The sequence below is a fragment of the Lissotriton helveticus genome, chromosome 12 (genome assembly GCF_964261635.1).
Source record: "Lissotriton helveticus chromosome 12, aLisHel1.1, whole genome shotgun sequence".
In the NCBI taxonomy this organism is placed as follows: domain Eukaryota; kingdom Metazoa; phylum Chordata; class Amphibia; order Caudata; family Salamandridae; genus Lissotriton; species Lissotriton helveticus.
The window spans coordinates 738,225,296-738,247,076 of NC_136073.1; the positions used below are offsets into that span (position 1 = coordinate 738,225,296).

At 45.9% G+C, this 21,781-nt stretch overlaps 1 protein-coding gene across 3 annotated transcripts in view; it reads left to right on the forward strand.

Annotated features, from left to right (window-relative positions):
- The window catches only part of MTMR11 (myotubularin related protein 11), a 238,245-nt gene that overhangs the window by 212,619 nt on the left and 3,845 nt on the right, over nt 1–21,781 (forward strand). For all 3 annotated transcript variants that reach the window (XM_078670169.1, XM_078670171.1, XM_078670170.1), the window contains exons 14-15: nt 6,510–6,680; nt 9,885–10,127. In XM_078670169.1, the coding sequence (XP_078526295.1) occupies nt 6,510–6,680; nt 9,885–10,127 (414 nt within the window). The remainder of the gene's footprint in view (nt 1–6,509; nt 6,681–9,884; nt 10,128–21,781) is intronic.

A 21,781-nucleotide genomic window follows, 5' to 3' on the forward strand; every position in this document is an offset into this window, starting at 1 on the left:
AAGCCCAAGACGTCCGACCCGGGGAAGCCGGCGGAGCGTCCCAGACCCAGGAGATCGAGGTCGCGCTCAGGGAGAAGAGACAGATCTAGGAGTGGACACGGATCCTCCTCGAGATCCAGACATCGCCATAGGAGGCATAGGTCCAGGTCCCGTTCGGCCTCTGGGACCCGCTCGTATTCTCCTACATTGTCGGATTCACCGGAGACGAGGGTATCTCCGATTGATGACATTGGCACGTTCCAGGAGGTTCTCCTGAGAGGGGCGGCGAAGTTGGGGATCAAGGTGACGGCCCCTACACCCTCGACTTCTGTGATCTTCGAAACTTTGCACACGAAGCACCTGTCTCGCCCCCTACTGCCTTTGGTGCCAGGGCTGGTCGAGCCTGCTGAACAGCTCTTCCTTACGCCGGCGGTGGTGAAAGCCGCCCCCTCCAGGCTTGTCAAGAAGTACAGCGCTCCAGAGTCGGACCCGGCCTTCTTACGGAAGGACCCAGTGCCTGATTCGGTGATTGTGACGGCGGCTAGGAAACTTCATGCTACCTCCCCGTCCTCCACTGTGCCTCCGGATAAAGAGAGCCGCTGGATTGACTCAGCTGGATGGAAGGCGTGTGAGACGTCTTCCACGACAATGAAGGCCTCCAGTGACTCGGCGTTGTTGGGCGGTACGACCGTGCACTGTGGGATTCCATGGAACAGTTTGCGGACCTTGTCCCGCGTGACAGGAAAGAGGACTTCATGGAGATCGTCCAGGAAGGGATGCTGGTTTCGAACCAGGCCATCAGCGCAGCGGCGGATATCTCCCTGCTGGCCGCGCATGGATACTGCCACGGTATCAATCAGAGACGCCATGCTTGGCTCCGGCTGACTTCGCTCAAGCCTGAAGCGCAACAACGAGTGGCAAATCTGCCTTTTTCCGGCGACACCCTCTTCGGGAAACACGCAGATGACGAAATGGCCAGGATGAAGGCCGAGGCAGAAACCCTGACGGCTGTGGGCTTGGAGAAGCCCAAAGAAAAGAAACCCTACCGCCAGTTCCAATGACGGTTCGGGTCGCAGGGTAGAGGAAGGGGACAGTCTTCTGGGCAACAGCAGCAGCAGCAACAAAAGCAGCAATACAGAAGACCCTTCCAGAAACGTCAGAGGGGTAGAGGTGGACAGCAGTCCTCTACCGCGAACAAGGGCCCGGCTGGGTCTCGACCCTGAGCGGTTACTTCCCCTTCGTCCGTTACCCGCTCCGGTGGGGGGAAGCATTCAATTTTTTCTGGCAGAGTGGAGAAAAATTACTCAGGACAAGTGGGTGCTGAATATTGTTTGCAATGGATACAGTCTTCGGTTCATCAGCCCTCCTCCATCGATTCCTCCGGTCAGCTCGCAGTATCAACTGCGGGAGCTCCAGGCGGAGGCCGACATCCTTCTAAGGAAAAGGGCGATAGAAGATGTACCTCTGTCTCAAAGAGGAAGAGGTCTGTACTCCCGGTTCTTTCTGGTCCGCAAGAAGGACAAGAACGAGTTCAGGCCCATTCTGGACTTGCGACAGGCAAACAAATGGATTCGCAGGGAAAAGTTTTGCATGCTGTCGTTGCATCAGATTTATCCTCAGCTGCAGCGGGGAGACTGGCTTTGCGCCATAGACCTACAGGATGCGTACTTCCATGTGCCCATTGCACACAAACACAGGAAGTTCCTGCGATTTCAAGTCGGCACCAATCACTATCAGTACACGATACTTCCGTTCGGGCTGAAGTCTGCGCCCCGGACGTTCTCAAAGTGCATGGCAGTGGTAGCGGCACACCTGAGGAAGAACAAGGTGTTTGTCTACCCGTACCTGGACGATTGGTTGATCAAGGCCTCCTCCTTCTCGGAAGCTCAAGCTCACTTCCAGAAGACGTGCGTTCTCTTGAACAAGCTGGGGTTGCACATCAACATGTCCAAGTCTGTCCCGACTCCGGTCCAGTGCATCCAGTACTTGGGAGCCTCCATCGATACGCTGTCAGCAAGCGTGTCTCCTTCGGAAGAGCGACGTTTATCACTCCTTCGGAAGGCTCAGGCTCTCATGTCCACTCCATCCACGACAGTGAGGACGGTGTCTTCTCTGCTGGGATCGATGGCCTCTTGCATCTTCCTGACACTGCATGCGCAGCTGCACATGAGACCGCTGCAGGAGTGCTTGGAAGATCAGTGGGACCAGAGGAGGGGGTCTTGGGACGACAAGATACGACTGTCTCTACATGCTCTTCAGTCTCTGAAGTGGTGGTGTTCAGCGGAGAATCTCCTCAGAGGGGTTCCCTTCCACAAGGACATTCCCACTCAGACTATCGTGACGGATGCTTCTCTCCTGGGATGGGGAGCGCACTCCGGAGACCTGCAGATTCAAGGGACGTGGTCCCCGTCGGAGTCCACGTACCACATCAATTTCCTGGAACTCAGGGCTGTTCACTTGGCGCTGAAGGCTTTTCAACCGTCCTTCCGGACCAACTCTCTGCTTGTACAGACGGACAATACAACCACGATGTATTACCTCAACAAGCAGGGGGGCTCAAGATCACGCACTCTGTCTCAGGAGGCGCAGGCGATCTGGCATTGGCTTCTGGCTCGAGGACTCTCGATAACGGCCACTCATCTGCCAGGTGTGCAGAATGTTCAGGCAGACGAGCTGAGCAGACTGATTCAGGAAAACCACGAATGGGTCATAAACGACGAAGTACTAGGAGAAGTCTTTGCAAGGTGGGGCACTCCAGACGTAGATCTGTTCGCCACCGCCGAAAACAGCAAATGCCGAGACTTCGCCTCCAGGTACTACCAGCAGGGGACGCTGGGGAACGCGTTATGGATCAACTGGTCGGACAGCTTTCTGTACGCTTTTCCACCCATTCCCCTGATTCCAGCGGTTCTCATCAAGCTCTCCCAATCCAGGGCGAAGATGATTCTGATTGCCCCGGAATGGCCCAGACAGTGGTGGTTCACGGACCTGCTTCACCGGTCTCTCCTTCCTCACATGAAGCTGCCGTGCAGGCCGGACCTTCTCACGAAGTTCGGGGGGCGGATGGCGCACCCCAACCTCTCGTCTTTGAGTTTGGCGGCATGGCTCCTGAAATAGTGCAATATGGCCATTTGAATCTCCCAGAGGATTGTATGGACATACTGAAGGAGGCTAAGCGACCTTCCACTCGGACTTCTTATGCTTACAAGTGGAAGAGGTTTTGCATCTGGTGCAAGTCTAAGAACTATGACCCTACGACATGCAAGGAAGATGTCATCCTTCCATATCTGCTACATCTGGCGCAGTCTGGCCTTAATGTCCATTCCATTAAGGTTCATCTGGCTGCTTTGACTGCCTACAGGAAATGCCCTTCACAGACTTCCTTCTTCCAGATCCCTGTGATCAAGGATTTTTTGGAAGGCTTGAAGAAAGTGTTCCCTCCTGTCAGGCTTCCTTCGCCTTCATGGGACTTGAATGTGGTGCTGTCCAGGTTGATGAAGGAGCCTTTTGAACCTATTCATAAGGCTTCGTTGCAGCACCTGTCCTGGAAGGCGGCGTTCCTCGTGGCCATTACATCGGCCCGCAGGGTGAGTGAAATTCAGGCGTTATGTTGCCAGGAACCTTATACTGTATTTCATGCTGCTAAGGTTGTTATGCGTACTCACCCTAAGTTTCTTCCCAAGGTTGTTTCTGATTTTCATATCAACCAGACTATAACTTTACCTACGTTCTTTCAGAATCCTTCCTCTCCAGCGGAAAGGTCTTTGCATTCCCTGGATGTTAGGAGGGTGTTGAAATTTTATCTGGATAAGACCAAGGATATTCGTAGGTCAGACCAGTTGTTCATCAATTATGGATCAGTCAGGACGGGTCTTGCTACCTCTAAACAGTCCATCTCGCGGTGGATTGTGTCCTGCATACAATTGTGTTACCAAAAAGCTAATAAGACCTTAGGAGGTAAGCCTAAGGCTCATTCCACCAGGGGCAAGGCTGCCACGACAGCATTGCTTCGTAATGTTCCGATTGCAGAAATCTGCAAGGCGGCCACTTGGAAGTCGGTTCATACCTTTGCTAAGCATTACTGCCTGGACACTGATGCCAGGGCAGACGCTCAGGTTGGGCAGGCTTCGCTGCGAAATCTGTTCGCACAATAGTGGCGTTAATTCTCTTTTCTCCACCGCCGCTTTGGTGTGGGGATGGGCTTGCCATTCTATTCACTAGATTATGACTATACACAGAGATCCCCTACTACAGAAGGAGTAGTTTCTGTCCTGTAACTCCAGTTCTGTAGTAGGGGTATCTCTGTTATAGTCATAAGCTCCCTCCCTCCTCCGCGGTGGAGAGAGACATATTCCTTTATGGAATGCTACAGGTCTGGCGTGTTACGCCTTCAAAAAGAACTGAAAGTAAGTTGGACCTGCTATGCATTCTGGGATACTGGGAGAAGGTTCTGGAAGATTCTCTTAAAGGCACAGTATCCTGTTCTGAGCCACATAATGGCAGCCTATGGGGCTTGTCTGTCCAGGTTCTTCTCTCTATCATTCCTGAGGGAGTTTGCTGTTAAAGCAAGGGAAATCTGTACAGGCTTTTTTGCTGTTTTGTGGATTTTATGGTGGAATTTCTAGTTGAAGTACTGGACAGTGTAGCCTTTTAGGCTGCATTATTTGTCTTTAAATTCTCTCTTAAGTGTCTATGCTTTTCTGCATTTTTTGACACTGTAAGAGATTATTTTTGATTGCTCCGGGGTCCACGCACATGGGCGGGACTATTCTCTAGATTATGACTATAACAGAGATACCCCTACTACAGAACTGGAGTTACAGGACAGAAACTACTCCTTCTTAAGCAGCTGTTTGTGCTTTATAAATAGCGTCAATCATTCAGTCAATCAAGCAATAAGTCAGTCAAAAGACTTTGGAAGTTGCATAACCCCATCTACATCACATTGTACAAATGTTATAACATATTAAAAGAAATTGTATTCTACATTGTGGCCCGCACCTGTACAAATTATATTATAAAAATATAAATATACCAGATGAACGTACATAAAAAAATACACACATACAATTTGTTAATGAATTATAAAACACGTATGCCTAATCCCACATCTAACACCACTCTCCTCATACTAAGACACATCATAACACTTTGCATTCCCCAAACACACATATTCACATATAGGGTGATACGCAGTAGTACCGTAACTGATGTCTAGTGTCCCCAACCTCTTGCGTACATGGAGAAGAGACCGAAGTACTGGGTGTTGGGCATATTTATGTTTTCCGAGTATAATTATTTGTCAGCTGTGTTAATTAAAATAAGCCTGCAAATTTACTAGTAGTATCTTTACACTTATATTTTAAGCTGTATGTTCCCCTGCCCCATCATTTAAGGAGGTGGAGGCGTGAACCTTCCCCAAGGTATAAATCTCGGCCCTGAGTTGCCCAATTGCACTGAGGCAGAGTTAGGCCTAGGTTTAAACCTCTATGTACTGAAATGTCTGTAAATACAAACACAAAGGTAAATACCTTTGCACATTAGACCATAAGATTCTTATGCCTATCTTTTAACTCCATTTTTTTTCAATTCTCAAAGAATTTCAGTAATCTTATGGAGAATCAGCAGTCATATCTTAAGAAGACTATTTACGTGCATTCTCAGGAAATGTGGATTTGTGTGGGAATATTTGTTGCCTATGGATACAACCCATCCATAACATCTCCACCAATTGTTTTTTGGGAGTGGAGGGGCACTTGCCATTCCAACACACAATAGGAATTTAGTCCTGTAACAGGAATAGATCTTAGGCCATACCCAATGTAAATATGTGCCTTATAAAAGTTTGTGGGCCCATATTGTCACAGGTTTGTTGGTGTTCGCCAAATGTTCATGTCTTTTGTGCATCAGAGTGCCCACTCTTTACCACAGGGAACAGATTTACATTGAGGTAATGTCACACCGGCTGGTGTGATATTACAGGTGAGTCAATAAATGTACAAGTTATGGTGTGTTGATGCCAAAAGTGAATTTGCTCTCATAAACCATGCCATGTAAACATCTAGATGGAACTCAGGTGAGCAGGCTGCCTTCTGAATCAAGTCCATAGTTTAACGTCTGAAACTAAATTTATTTTGGTACTCCAGGGTCAAATAATCTGAGCGGGAAATTGCAATACGCTCTTGCAGGTTGTGAATGAGGACATGTGTGTGGGCAGTTTATGGAAGTACCCCAGTATAGATATTGCAATAATTAGAAGGGTCTATGATTTGATCATCTGTGGAATATGTGAACTTACTTTGGTAATGTTTTGGTCGTTTGAGGCCCGAGGTAAGGAGCCCTTGTTCTTTCGCATGCTCTATGTAAAGACTTTCTTATTGAAAGGAATTACTCACCAGGTCACATGAGTATTTCCCTCCAAGAATATTGTGCCCATTGGCACACCCTCGGCAAAGCCCCAAGAATACTTGAGGATGACTTTGGAGCACTTCTCATTTCTTACATTCTTACCTATATTTCTTTCCCTGCAGTCGCCAGTGTTCCTACTATTCCTGGATTGTGTTTGGCAGCTTCTGCAGCAATTTCCCGCCTCTTTCGAATTCACCGAGATGTACCTGACCGCCATGCATGATATCACCTACCAGCCGTTCTTTAGTACCTTCATCTATAACTGCCAATGGGAGCGAGGTCGTGGGAATCAGGTGAGCTAGGGGGGGATATGGGCTATACCAAGGCTCTAGATGTGTGGGGCATTTACTTTGAAAACATAGTGCTTGTGATTCAATTTTTGAGTTAGGTGCTTCAAAAAGAGCTGTATCCAGGGCAAAATGGTCAGGCAAGAAAAAGGTCCAGTTGGTCAGCTTCATTAAAATGTTAGTGGCCAGTGGCATGCTGGCTTAGGGCCGCATCCTTCCATAATAACGTCCTTATAAGTAAACCTGTTTCTGGATTGTGCTAGTCAGGGCACCTTCTCTGCAGCAGTATGTCCCCATCAATGTTCTACTTAGACGCAGCCAACTTGTGTCACAGTTTGCAGGGATGCATGAGGACTTTCTCATCCAGGCAACTATAGATGCTCAGCTAGGGACGCTCAAGGCATCCTGGGTGGAAGTGGATGATGATCCCAAAGGATTTTAATTGCTACTGTATTTCTGGGCTTGTCAACAGAGAGCTGTAGCCATCTGTTGCTGAAAGACCTATTTTGGGTATTACCAATTCTTAACAGCTTTGGGTCAGCGTTGCTTTGGGTCAGGTTTGCTGTCTTGTCAATTTAATTTGCTTGTTTCGTATTTGATGACTTTCCTTTCTTTTTTTGTGTTTGGCTTTCCCTGGGAGCATAACTCCTTTACCATCCTTTTAAGTGGATGTCTTGTATCCTTCCACTCCTCTCACTTAGGGAACGGATTTTTACTTTTTAAGTGTTTGTTCCCTCTTCTGTGTGCTGCTTCCCCCCATTATACCCCCCACTCCCACATGCTCTCCATGTTGCTCTTCCACCCCTCATATAGCTTCCCACATAATGGCTGGATCCCACATTGCTTTTTTATAACTCTTCCTTCCCTCTGTTGCCCCTCTACAACTCCCTGCTCACTACAGCCACTAGTTAGCGGTGTTTATTTATTTCCCTATCCCCTTCCTCCTGCGTTTTTATTTAGATGTTTTAGCTGGGCCCGACTATTGCAATTTGCCACAAGGCCACTCCTTTTTGTTTCCACTTTTTCGCACACCTTTCAGTTATTTTTATTATTTACCATGCCAAGATTGGCATCCACCATCTTGGAACGGTAGATTGAAACAAAGTCTGTCATGAAGTATGCATGCATGGAGACACATGAGCATCCACATCTCATGGCATTGAGTCTACCATTGCATCATGATACGTGTGATGACATGTACTCATTTACATTACCCCTTTAGCCTTTTTAAATGTTCTATGCTAGATTTGTCAGCTGCCTTCGACACGGTCGATCACGTTATCCTGATCGACCGTGTCCAACATACAGCCAAGAAACTGTTAGCATCTTTTCTAGCCGATAGGACTCAGGCTGTTACACTGGGGTCCTTTCAATCGTCCAATCTGTCTCTGCCATGTGGGGTACCTCAAGGCTCATCCCTAAGTCCGACACTTTTTAACATTTATGTGTCGGACCTAGCCAACATCATTCGAGCACATGGGATGAGCCTTACCTCCTATGCGGACGACACGCAGTTGGTCTTGGCCGTTAAAAATAACGGCCATAAAATAGCCGACCATTTCAAAGAAGGCATGTTGGCAATTGGGGATTGGATGGCCACCAACTGTCTCAAACTTAATTCCGACAAGACGGAGGTCGTCATTTTCGGACAATTGACGCCAGAATGGTCCTCTGCTTGGTGGCCCTCGTCCTTTGGACCCCCCCCCCCCAACCTGCCAGCAAAGTGAGGAACTTGGGAGTGATCTTCGATGACCGCCTCAATTTTCTCCCACATGCCAATCAAATTACTTCCTCCGCCTTCCATAAACTGCGTCTCATAAAGAAAATCCTCCCCTTTCTCCCCGAAACGGCCGGTAGAACCTTGGTGACTTCTCTAGTGTTGTCCACCTTGGACTACGGTAACGCCTTGTTCACGAATGCACAAGCAAGGGTCATCAATAAAATGCAAATCATCCAGAATTCAGCTACTCGACTCCTGGGTCGAATTCCTAAATATAAATCCGCCACAGAAACTATTAGACACCTACATTGGTTGCCTATTAGAAATAGGATCAAGTTCAAAACCCTTTGTATTGTGTATAAGGCTCTGCACAAACAAGGACCTGCATTTCTTACACAAAACCTGATTCCTTACTGCCCCTCCACAGCGCTGCGTTCTTCTACTTTAAATGACCTTACGGTTCCCCGTACCAAATCGGTTTCCTGGGGGGACAGAAGATTCCTGGTATCAGCCCCGAAACTATGGAACACTCTGCCCCACTCAATAAAAACAAGCCCCTCACTCTGGTCCTTCCGCAAGCAGTTAAAGACTTGGCTTTTTAACCAATAATTCTAGACCCTCTCCTCCTCTAGGAGTAAATACATGCAGATATACTAGCGCCGAGACGCCCATGGGCATTTGTTCGCGCTCTACAAATGTTATTAATAAATAAATAATAAATATGCGGCTGCTGGCTTTTGACATGTTTGTTATTTGTACTATTTGTAGAGAATGCAGTTACCCATAAGGGTAACACTAAGAAGAGTGAATAGCCAGGAGCAGGGCATTCTGTCAGTAGCCACATTTCTGTAATTGATTAGTGATGAAAATAGTTTTAAGTTTGTCCATAGTAAATAACGTCATATTTTTTCTGTTTATTGGGGTTGGTTACCTATTCATCAAAGAAAGTTACAAAAGTTATCTATTGTTTTGTCTACCTCTTGCTCCCTGTTCTTCCTTTCCATCTATTGTTTTATTTTAGATTGTCTGCCTGATGAATTACTTTAGTCCTTCCTTTCTCTGCTGCATTTACAAACCTAATTTGGTCTTAGAAGACACACATAAACGACTGAGATAGTAAAAATCATTCCCTGAAATCTTATATTTTTCTGAGAAATAAAGTCACAAGAATAAGCTTTTGAGGAAACAAATACATAAGAAATACAGAACAATTCTGATTCAACCATCTCCACACAACTTCTCAAGACCTCTCTCATCTCTTAAGGATGTTCTTTTCAGGCTTAAGTATTCTCATAGCTAAATGTGGTTTGACCTATTTAGATGTACTATTAAAGAATATGGAATTGCATTTTGTCTAAGCAGAGATGCAATACTACAATAACACATTTCCTTTTTGACTGTATTTGTTATAAGTAATAAAACCATTTTTAAATTTTAAAACGTTTAAAAACTAAAGTAAACTTGATATGTGTGCATATCTGAATCTGTAGCGACAAAACTGTGGCCAAATGTACACACCGATCAACGGATGGCGGGACATCACCACCCATGGACGGCACATGAAAAGTGGGGACCTTTCGAGTGATGGGGCCACCTCCCACTGCCCCAGAGTATGGGAGTGGTCTCTGAGTTGCAGTCACCAGCAACGGGCGCAGTTCAGGAACCCAGTGTACAAGCGGACTCAACATCCAGAACTGGCAAACGGCAACTGTGTCCCTTCGAACACAGACAAGGTATGTGTGCAGCCTTATCAGATGGATTGTTGATTTAAAGGGGTACTTCTGGTTTGTCCTTGTGTGATTAGAGTCCTTTTTCGATGTCCCTGGGAGTGTAAAATCACAGTTTGATAGTATACCTCGTCTCCTTCTTACTATGATTTCTAGTAGAGGATTGACCCCACCAGGGCTGTCAAGGGCCATATGAACTCTGTGCCTTCAAATCAATTATTTTGAAAACGATCTGCTACTGTGAAATTGGCTTGGCAAGATTACCCTGCATAAGCCTGTTCTCTCCCATAATGCTCAATGTTCTTGGAATGATTGATTCACTTCCTTCTGCTGAAGGCAGCACCCTCAAGCCCAAGGATAGACAGTTCAGATGTCCACTTATAATATCTGTTCACTTTTCTGAGACAACCCTACGCTTAAAGTGGTGAGCCCTTAGGTGACATTTTATCAACACGTCACCCTTCCTCTCCCTTTCATTGCCTGTACTTGCTTTAGGTCTGTCTATTTTTAGCTTTGTTACTTTTGAGATAATCTATTATTGAGCCCTCTCCTATTAATTTATAGATTATGTTTTTAACTATGTTTAATGAATAAATGAATGAAAGAGCGTTTATAGAGGGCACAGCTACTCAGAAAGAGTGTGCTGGCCCTGAAAGGACTCCATCAGACCCACTGCTGGCCCCCGGGGCTGGAGACCGGGAGTTAGTTACGAAAAAAACAGGTTTGAAGCATTTTTCTGAAAACAGTTACGTCAGACACCTTCCTGAGAGTCAAAGGTAGGTGGTTCCAGCCACGGGCTTCATGTAACCGAAAGGAACAGCCTCTGGAGCAGGCGTGGTGTATCATGCAAACACAACAATGATGGACAAAATGTGGATCAATGTCACACATTCACCCCAGTCAAAAGATCTGGGCCTAAATCCATTGTTTTTCCACTCCACACCACCCTGGGTTAGACAATGGCGATATGCAAATCAGCGCTGACCCTGTTGCCCCATGGGAACAGTCCAGTCCGAACTACAAAAGCCATGTCCTTCCCAGAACAGAAACAAGCATCCGAGGACCGGCCCGGTTTCGAGGTAACACCTCTCATCAGCCCGGCTAGCTTGATTCCAGTGGTGTGGAGTGTCTGGGACTCACGTCTGAGCATCCCCAGTACACTTAGAGCGGTAACTGCAAACACAACAATGATGGACAGAATGTGGATCAATGTCACACATTCACCCCAGTCAAAAGATCTGGGCCTAAATCCATCGTTTTTCCACTCCACACCACCCTGGGTTAGACAATGGCGATATGCAAATCAGCGCTGACCCTGTTGCCCCATGGGAACAGTCCAGTCCGAAGTACAAAAGCCATGTCCTTCCCAGAACGGAAACAAGCATCCGAGGACCGGCCCGGTTTCGAGGTAACACCTCTCATCAGCCCGGCTAGCTTGATTCCAGTGGTGTGGAGTGTCTGGGACTCACGTCTGAGCATCCCCAGTACACTTAGAGCGGTAACTGCAAACACAACAATGATGGACAGAATGTGGATCAATGTCACACATTCACCCCAGTCAAAAGATCTGGGCCTAAATCCATTGTTTTTCCACTCCACACCACCCTGGGTTAGACAATGGCGATATGCAAATCAGCGCTGACCCTGTTGCCCCATGGGAACAGTCCAGTCCGAACTACAAAAGCCATGTCCTTCCCAGAACGGAAACAAGCATCCGAGGACCGGCCCGGTTTCGTGGTGTATCATGGGGACGGATGCCAGGTTCAGCGTGGGGGACCTCAGGGTTCTTGGCGGGACATAGTGCGTGACTCTCCTTCTGAGATACACCGCCCGTTTCCCTGCAGAAAGAGGACCAAGGTCTTAAAACTGATCCTTTTTTTACAGGAAACCAGTGTAAGGCCTTGAGGAGAGATATGAGTCCCGGGCTTGAGCAAAAGGACCGTTCTTGCGGCTGCATTCTGGACCACCTGTAAACGGTTAAGCAAATATTCACGGAGGCCTAGGTACAGGACGTTGATGTAGTCCAGTCTGGAAATGATTAATGCCTGCACTACGGTCGTCCTATGTTAAAGAGCAAGAGGGGGAGAAATTTTCTAAGCATCCATAAAAGCCCAAAACAGGAGCCTGCGACAGACTAGACCTGAGATCTCATTGACAGGGTGCTGTCCATCACGATGCACAGATTTTTGACAGTGATTAGAGCAGAGGGAGGAGGTGACATATCAGATGGCCACCAGAGTCTCTACTCAGCCACGGGTGGGGAGCCAAATAAGATGACTTCAGAACTCTCAGGATTACATTTTAACTGGTTCTTCCTCAACCATGAGAACACCTTCATTAGACAGGAGTTAATCTTTTCACCTTCATAGTCGGCTCCCTCATCTGCCGAATATATATGGAAACTGTTAGAATCCACTCCGAAGTAAGAAATGGAAAAGCACAAATGGGCGGATGGCGAGTTGCTAACAAATAGCAGAGGTAGGTCCTGACCACGAGATTAGTGGTGGACCTCTGAGGCCTTGATAAGCCTTACATCAGTTCGGACGTGGATCGTGCAATGCAGGGGTATCAATATCTCACAACCCTTACCGACCTCTGCTATTTGTTGGCGACTAACCGCCCGCCCATTTGTGCTTTTTTTGATTTCTTACTTCGGAGTGGATTCTAACAGTTTCCATATATTTTCGGCTGACCTGAGGTACTCCTCTTTTTCCATGTGCAAGTACATTCTCGTTAGGTCAGACCTTGCTGGGCACAGTTTCTCTGACCTACTATGATATAAACGCTCAGCATCATCTTGCTGTTGCTGCTTGCCTTGAAAATGTCCTTAGGACGAAACATATGTTGGCTGCCTCTATGCTTGATTGGTGTTACAAGACTGGATAATAAACACCAAGTTTTAGAGAAGAAAAGACATTCCTGACTGCATTTGTATATATATTTTCTGCTATGAGTCAATATTATTCTATGGACTACTGAACTACTGATGTGTGCTTCGGTACTCCTTTGTGTTAAATGGTTTATCCCTGGAGTTTTCTGTAGAGACTATACCCTCCAAGTGGTTGAGCGGTTTGGTACCTTGATAGATACCACAACTATTATCTGCTGCTTATAAATATTTCCAGAAACTTTATCATTAGATGTACATTTGTATTTGGCAGAGCCACCTTTGTTCTTTAAGTTGACACAATTCCTGAAAAATACATATTTCTAGGTCTTTAACATTCTGCGTGCCAAATTCAAAGTTTCTGGTTTGCTAAGAAGTGCCTCTTGCCACAGGAATGGCCTACATTGACCCATGGCGTGTCACATGATAAGAGGTGTAGATTTCTGGGCTGAAGGATGAGAGCACAACCTTTGTATGGGCTCCTTTGCCTTATCCTTTTTTCTACTGCACTGAGCACATCTTTTGAGGTGGGTGTGAAAGAATGCGGGCTGCTATCTGCCTCCTGAGAGTTTCCTGTTAAAAGTGCATTGGGAATTGTATTCTGTAAAGTTTTGAATCAAAGAAACACTCAAACTTATATGAAATAATGTAGACTTATATAGTTATTCACTCTTTCCTTAAGTTCAAGTTCAAGCTAGTGTTAATGATGTCGATTTGAAGCCTGCTATGGACAAACATTGGCATCTGTGGGATAATCTCCTTTGAGAAGAAGTGTTTGCAACCATTAAATGATAATTATGTCTTAGTCTGAACATTAATTGGGAAGAGTGAATCCAGAGTGGGTGTAATAAACTGTGTGTCAAGATAATCTTAAAAGGGAGATTCAGGACATAAATATTTGGGTTAGCAACGTGAGGGGGGGGGGGGGTCTCGCTGTCAGAATGCCCCACATTTTTAGGTCTCGCCTGTCGATGCGCATGCGCATCGAGCAAGCGAGACTATAGGGGCTCATCCACTCTTTATCCAACTTGCAAGGAATCGTGGCGATTCCTTGCAGTGCCCGTGACTTTTAAGCTCAATGCGCATGCGCATTGAGCTTAAAAGCGCGTGCACATGCCCCCAGCCGCCTGCCTTGCCTACTCTCCCGCCCCCTCACTTCTTGATTGCACGTCCGCTAGGCCGTGCCTCCCCTACTCTCCTCCTCCTACTCTGTCTGTTCCCGCACTCCTCCCACACCCCCGCTCCGCCCCCTCCCCTGCCTGCCATGTCGCGTCGCATTTCTCCTCCCCCCTCCCCCCAGCCGCCTGCCTTGCCTACTCTCCCGCCCCCTCACTTCTTGATTGCACGGCCGCTAGGCCGTGCCTCCCCTACTCTCCTCCTCCTACTCTCCTCCCCTCGCCGTCTGTTCGATAGCCATTGTTTTGTTTGTATTTCCGCCGCCAGGATATCGCTGCCTGGGTCAGCACATCGCCTGCAACGCGCTATATAAAGCCAGATTCCATTGCGAAGGCAAGGTCTGCAGGGCCTGCCCCCGTCCCGGCAGCCCAGATGTCTGCCGTCGACCTCCCAGTCACACAGCTGTGGCCTCGTCACCAAAGCAGCGTCCGGACTGAAATAGAACCACTTGAGTCCCGCCCCCTCCCATCTCCAGGCAGAGCCAAAATTGAAGACGCCCTGTTGCTCTGGGTCAAAACCGCAAAGGAATCTAAAACGTGTGCACCGTCCTGATCTGCCAGTCAGTCACATTCTAAGCACCACCTCTTGCAGTCTCTAGGCGCCGCCATTTCCACCTAGCATCATAGCTGCGCACTGTGCTGCGCTACTACAGCCCGTCTCGCATATTGCTCCACAATACGGCCACAAGACGGCGTGCACGTCCGTCTTTGTTTACCCGCTCCGCCCCCTCCCCTTCCCGCCGTCTCGCATTTCCCCTGTCGCACTTCTCCTCCCCCCTCCCCTCTCTTCCCTCCGTCTTGTTTATTGTACCCGCTCCGCCCCCTCCCCTTCCCGCCGTGTCGCATTTCTCCTCCCCCCTCCCCTCTCTTCCCTCCGTCTTGTTTATTGTACCCGCTCCGCCCCCTCCCCTTGTGTATGTTTGTCATATACTACTGGTGCAGTAGCATTTCAAGAGATGACTGGTGTAGCAGCAGTATACAAATGTTTTTATTCGTTCAAGATGGCGGCAGATTTTCACTCTCTATGATTTAATGTTTCACTTTAGTCCTACTTCTTTTTTTCACTTTCACTGCACACATGTTTTGCTTCCATGTCACGTAATACACTGGAGACACTAACGCATCGGTTGCACTCAATCACCGAGTTGTCCAGCACACGAGGGATACTTTTTGCGGCACGGTCCGATAAGTTTATGTGCTCTTTAGTTAAGGCACGATCGCAATGAGTGAGCGAGAGGTTTCATGGTTACTTCTTTTTCACAGCACAAGACACGGTTCACCTAAAGGCCAGCTACTTACACTTTTTTTAAAGAACCGGCGAATTTAGCGGGTGGTGTTCATCCGCATGCTTTAACATTTCGGTAAGCCTTTGTGTATACATAAGCATGGCCGGAGTCTCACATTTTTACTGGGCATTGTATCGAGGGGAATTTTACTGTATCTCTCTTTGCTTTTTGAAGTTTGTGGTGGACTTTGCGAAATATAATACATTTATTTAGCACAAGCATTTGGGCACTAAATAGGTCTCCAGGATTCCTCGTACAATTAAGTAAGAGGCTGATTTTATGTGACTTCTCACGTGTTTAGTTTAGCCAGTGAAGACCACAGTAATTACGCATGTTTCATGCTTTTTTCTCAGACAGGATTCCCTGGTTTTAAAAGCAATCCTGAGTTACAGGACAGTGATAATTTGAATGGGCAATCAACCTGACATTAACCTAATTGCACTCACCCTCAACCCCTCACCCTCACTCACCCTCACTCACCCTCACCCTCACTCACCCTCACTCACCCTCAACCCATCACCCTCACTCACCCTCACTCACCCTCACCCTCACTCACCCTCAACCCCTCACCCTCACTCACCCTCACTCACCCTCAACCCCTCACCCTCACTCACCCTCAACCCCTCACTCACCCTCAACCCCTCACCCTCACTCACCCTCACCCTCACTCACCCTCAACCCCTCACTCACCCTCACTCACCCTCAACCCCTCACCCTCAACATCAACCCCTCACCCTCACTCACCCTCACCCTCACTCACCCTCACTCACACTCACCCTCACTCACCCTCACCCTCACCCTCACTCTCACTCACCCTCAACCCCTCACCCTCACTCACCCTCACCCACCCTCACTCACCCTCACTCACCCTCAACCCCTCACCCTCACACAGTGGAATAGGTCTCGGAGCATTTGAGTTAGAGCTTTTAGAAATGTTTATGGTTTTTTTTTTTTAATTCTTTAGCATTGGCTACAGGAAACAAAAATGCTAAAGATTTACAAAAAAAACCATAAACAATTCTAAAAGCACTAACTCTAATGCTGCGAGACCTATTGCATTTCCAATGCTTGTTTCATTCTATCTTGGGGTAGTCAATGCCTTAAGTCATTTTCGTGGAGGTGTCTGGATGGTGCCTGTGAACTTGAATCATCAGCAGATTAGATGTATCATCCAGGATATATCTTGCCCTTCATGATAAAGAGGAGTATGAGACATAATTAAACCATTCCTGAGGGTTAATGATGTAGTCAGTCGAAAGGAAAATATTAAGCAAAAGATGTACAGCAAGCAACGTAAGAGTAGGAAACATTGGTAAGGTTCACACACTTGAGCTGAACCAGCACAATGAGCATGAGTAAGGAAGCCAAATGCAACTAAAATGAAATATTGGCCTAAAATAGAATGAACCAAAATACATTTGATCAAAGGCAAGTGGCCATTTGATACTTGTTAAGCTAGAAAGGTAAACAAACTTATTGGAAATAGCGAAAAAGGACCCATTTCACAATGGCAACGTTAGAAAAGTCCGAACTTTACTCCACTGGGATATCCACCTATGTTTGGTGTACATTTCCATCTATTATGTAATTCACACAGAATCCTGGGAGTACTCCTGGAAATTGACAGTAGTCAAATTTCCCCACCTTTTAAAATAGACTGTTGGTGTTGCAAAATTACTGTCTATGGTTTATTGAATTACTAGTTCCTTTCCCTCAGATCCCAAGTTTAATTGATGTTAATGTTTTGCTGATGACCTTCTAATATATGCTTAAGCCCCCCTTCAAGACCCTTCCTGAGATTGAGGTACTTGTGACCATATTAGAGTCAATACTCTGGCTGCATATTGAATGTGATCAAGAAGACCAGATTCTAGATATTGAAGAGTCAGAATTCCATGATTCCAGTGCCATTACACTGATTCGTTAGCTGGTAGTAACTTGGGCAAAACAATATGCCCTCATAGGAAGGAGGCTGAAGGGATGTGTCTGCATTGTAACGAATGGGGCTCCTTTCTCTATAGTTTCTGGCCCTGATCAATTTGTGAAAAATAAGTGTATTGCTTCAAGTACTTTGAGCAATGTATGACGCACATTCTTTTTTTATTACAAAGTTTAAATCAGTTTAATCATATTTTATATGGATCCACAGAAACCCCACATGTGCCCTTCAATACCTGCATCTTTTTTTATTACTGAGCTGCTAAGGGCAAACAAATCTTGAACTCTAAGGGACAGATGTATGACCCACCAATTTGCGACTCGCAAATTGTGTCGCATTTGCGACTCACAAATTGGGACGTACAACAGTGTCTCAGACACTGTTTGTGATTCCTAAAGGGGTCGCAAATTGCATGCCTCTTTAATATTAATGAGGCAGGCACAATTGTTCGACCCCATTAGGAATGGCTAGCACTCACAGGGATGGCGGCCTGTTGGAGTCAGCGGACCACCATGTCTGTGACTGCTTTTAAATAAATCAGTTTTTTTTTTAATGCAGCCCTTTTTCCTTAAAGGAAAACGGAATGCATTAAAAAAAAAGAAAAAGGAAAGGGACCACAGCCTGCCCTTAAAAAATTTGCGGGGATCCCGTTTGCGAATGGTTTACCACCTACTTGAAGTAGGTGGTAAATTGCTAGTGTTTTGCGACCCCAATTGCGGTTGCAAGACATTCATACATACAAATGCGAGTCACTATTAGGAAGGGATGCCCTTGGCACGCCTCTTCCTCATAGTGAGTAGCAAGCCTCGTTTTGCGAATCGATAAAATGTACTGATTCGCAAAATGAGGTTTGTACATGGCCATGCCCAAAATTGCGTTCGAATGCGGGCCGATTACCTGTTAGCAACCACCATTTAGGGTCGTACATCTGGCCCTCAATCACTACAATACACCCATTTAATTTGCAAATTATATGTACTCTCTGACCGCCAGTTTTATTTACTAAGATGTGCTATCCTGCTTCACTGCCGCACGAATGAGGGATACTAAGTATCAGGAGAGTTCTTGCAGGTCTGGTTAGATTGTTCCAGGTATAGCTCGTTTCATGGGCACCACTGTTTTCTCCGACTTCCACGATTAAATAATTCCATATTTCCCTCTCTCAATTATTCATTATCCTAGACAAATATGGCTTAGGTCTGGGTCAGCTTTATCAAGAAAGTACTTTGAAATATTTCATACAATTGCAGGAGGAGCTTCATAAGCCCCAAAAAGACTGCTTTCTTTCCTGCAGTTAAGGGACTTCTTTGCTGAGTTTCACTAGCCTTCATGGACAGAGCATTGACAGGCCTATGTCAGTCTTTGTTAATGTTTTGGTTAAATAGAAGATAGCAGAATTTGCATTTATGTATGTATGTATGTATTGTTACAAGGCGAGGCAAGACCTTGTAACAGTCCCAGCCACGTTCATTGATCTCAACGATTCCGGTTCCAGGAAAAATAGAAGAGAGTTTGGGCCATATTACCAAGATGTGCGTTAAAAAACTCACATTGCACATTTCCCTATCGCCGGATTTTATCGCCGTGTTAGCGCATCATTATCAATGTGCAACACGTAGGCGATATTAAATCCGGCGATAGGGAACATTAGCGCGTGAAAACAAGCGTTGTTGTCACGCGCTAATGTGTGCCTTGATAATATAGGGGGGTGGATTGAGCTTTATGATCCACACCCCCATGTTATCAATGCCTAAAACCTGATCAGAGCAGGCGTTGGGAGACCTGCGATAAAAGAGTTTATCGCAGGTCTCCTTTTCCCAACACCTGCCTTGGGTGTTACCACCTCCAACCACATTTTACATGTGGTTCGACGTGGGAACGCCCACTTTACATGTCATTAGCGATGTTTCTCACTGACATGCAAAGTGGGCTTGAGGCAGGCGTTAACATGCCCTTGTTAATAGGGCGCTAGAAGTATCGCCGCTTTCTCTGCACAATTCGCCGAAAAAGCAGCGATACTTCACCTTGGTAATATGGCCCTCTGTTCTTTAGGATAATAGATGTTAGAAAAGATTGGTTAAGTGCACTGTCATCAGCGTCATGAGATCATACTGGGTGGGGTAAACTCGCTGTCGTCGAATCACTGTTGACCGGATTGGCCAGGTGATTTGGGATTGGGTTTACAGGATGGGTTAGTAGAATGGGCAGCAAGATGGGAGAGATGGCTGCTGATCCTTAGTCAGACAGAAGAATTTTGCTAGTCACTTATTATTCTACACCCTGTCACATAGAGCACCAGGAATACACTGCTGCAGTACCAATTAATATTTGATTTCCATATTGCAACAGAAAAATACTAAGTGGATAGCAAGACCATCTTCTAGTACTCTTTCAGAGTTGAGCTTGTATTGGAACAACATATTTGACAAACTTCCAGAAGGAATAGGAGGCACAATTCACTTTGACTCGCCTAATTAGCTATCGGAGTAAACTTGAAATTAAAGAGAAGTTTATATGTTTGGGTATGGCGGTTGCGTGTTTAATAATTGTTGGACGATTGAGTGACAGGTGTCCTCCCTCCAGCATAGTTTGGGTACAAGAAATTCTTGCTTTCTTCTACTTTAAGATGCAGATTGCACAATACAAGGGCTCGGTGACGCCCAAAGGCTATGAGGGAAGCTGGAGGTAGAGAAACAACTGAGGTCACATTGAGTCGGCCAGTGAGACAGCATTACTGGTTTTATCTGTAACAGCTAATTTTCATGCTATGATTTGCACTATTTATTTGTATGTGATTAAAAGCTTTTTATGAACTGTGTCAGTCGAGACTTACAGCAATGGTGTTGCAGTATTTTTTGCTACATGCAAGGGTGCAAAAATAATATAAAATAAAATGGACATTAATATGGCCACACTCATATTCAACAAAAGGTGCAAAGGAAGAAAAGCACCGCAATTTAATAATTTGCCAAATAAAATGTTAATACTTGTGATTTCTCAGAGACCTGGTATTTTAAACTGATTTTTTAATTTATTCTTGCTCCAGCTTGATTACAAAGCGCATTAATATTACAGGAAAGCAGCTTCCACACATATACAAAGGCAAAGCATACAGTATGGGAAGAGGTCATGGGGCAAACAATGACAATGTCATGAAAAAGAAAATTCAGAAATGCTGCCCTGGGCCCCTCTAAAGGCACAACAGGAAACCAAATGACCATGAGAGCTTGCAAGCAATATAACCTAGAAATGTTCCCAAAAGCGGGGATGAAGCAGCTCTCAGAAAAATGACAAAAAAGGCACACATTGTGAAACAAAACTAACATTTCCAAACCCTGCTCGGATGAAACAAAGTTAATTAAATCAGCCAAAAGACCTTAGAAACCTTTGTCGCCACAACAAGTCAGATGACTCAGAAAATCCCAAGGAGAAACAACAAAGTTGTTTGGTAAAAGTATTCAGCAACCAGCAAATACAAGAACAAAAATAACAGACAACCAAGGCCTACACTTAGCTACAAATCTGCTCCAAGAGCCAATCAAAGACAAGGACTGAGCTGTCTCAGCTGGAGGTTTCTAGTACCATCTCATTGGGAGAGTTCATACTGAAGTTACACAAACACTGAACTCTTTATGAAAATAGTTCTATATAGTTTTGAGACACTTACCAGCAACTGATGGCGAGCTAGACTGCCTTCTTGAGAACTTTTTTAGTTAAGGGAAACTTGACTACTTGACTTGTCCATGTGCCTTGGCTTGATTGTATTATACCAAAACATGCAGATAAAACAGGCAACTCGATGCATGTTAGCTTTAGCAGCTCAGGGTCTTTCTAAACTGCATGTGATGGTCACCAGCTGACCAAAGAGGCACATTCTGGTAGCTTAGTTGATAGGTCACTTTGAAACCATGTCTGACTAGTGCATAGCATAAACCCTGTTGAAAGATTATTTCTTGCAATCAGCAGTGACTCATTCATACAAACAAATAATGAAATTGAGGAGCCCAAAGTCGTTCTTGGGAGCCTGCCTCCAGCACTCTCTAATGCCGGGGGTTACCAACTACCCAGACGGCCTTGAACCCACCTCATACCCCTTTCTTCCACCAGCGTACACTTTCCCTCTTTTCATCTTTTGCAGGTTCCTTTTCATCCATTCGTTCTACCTGTGTCACTGTTTTTCCTGAATCACACTTCCACCTTGTTTCTCCCTTTTTTGCCTTCTTTCTTGCTTTCGGTCAAATTAATGCAATAGAAAAATAAGCCTGTCCCATAAAAATGAATTCCACCGCCCACCATTGGCAAGCAACTGCAGAAATGAAGCACCAGCAGACAATGTTACCATAGATGATGGCCTTGGGTGAGTTGAACCTAAT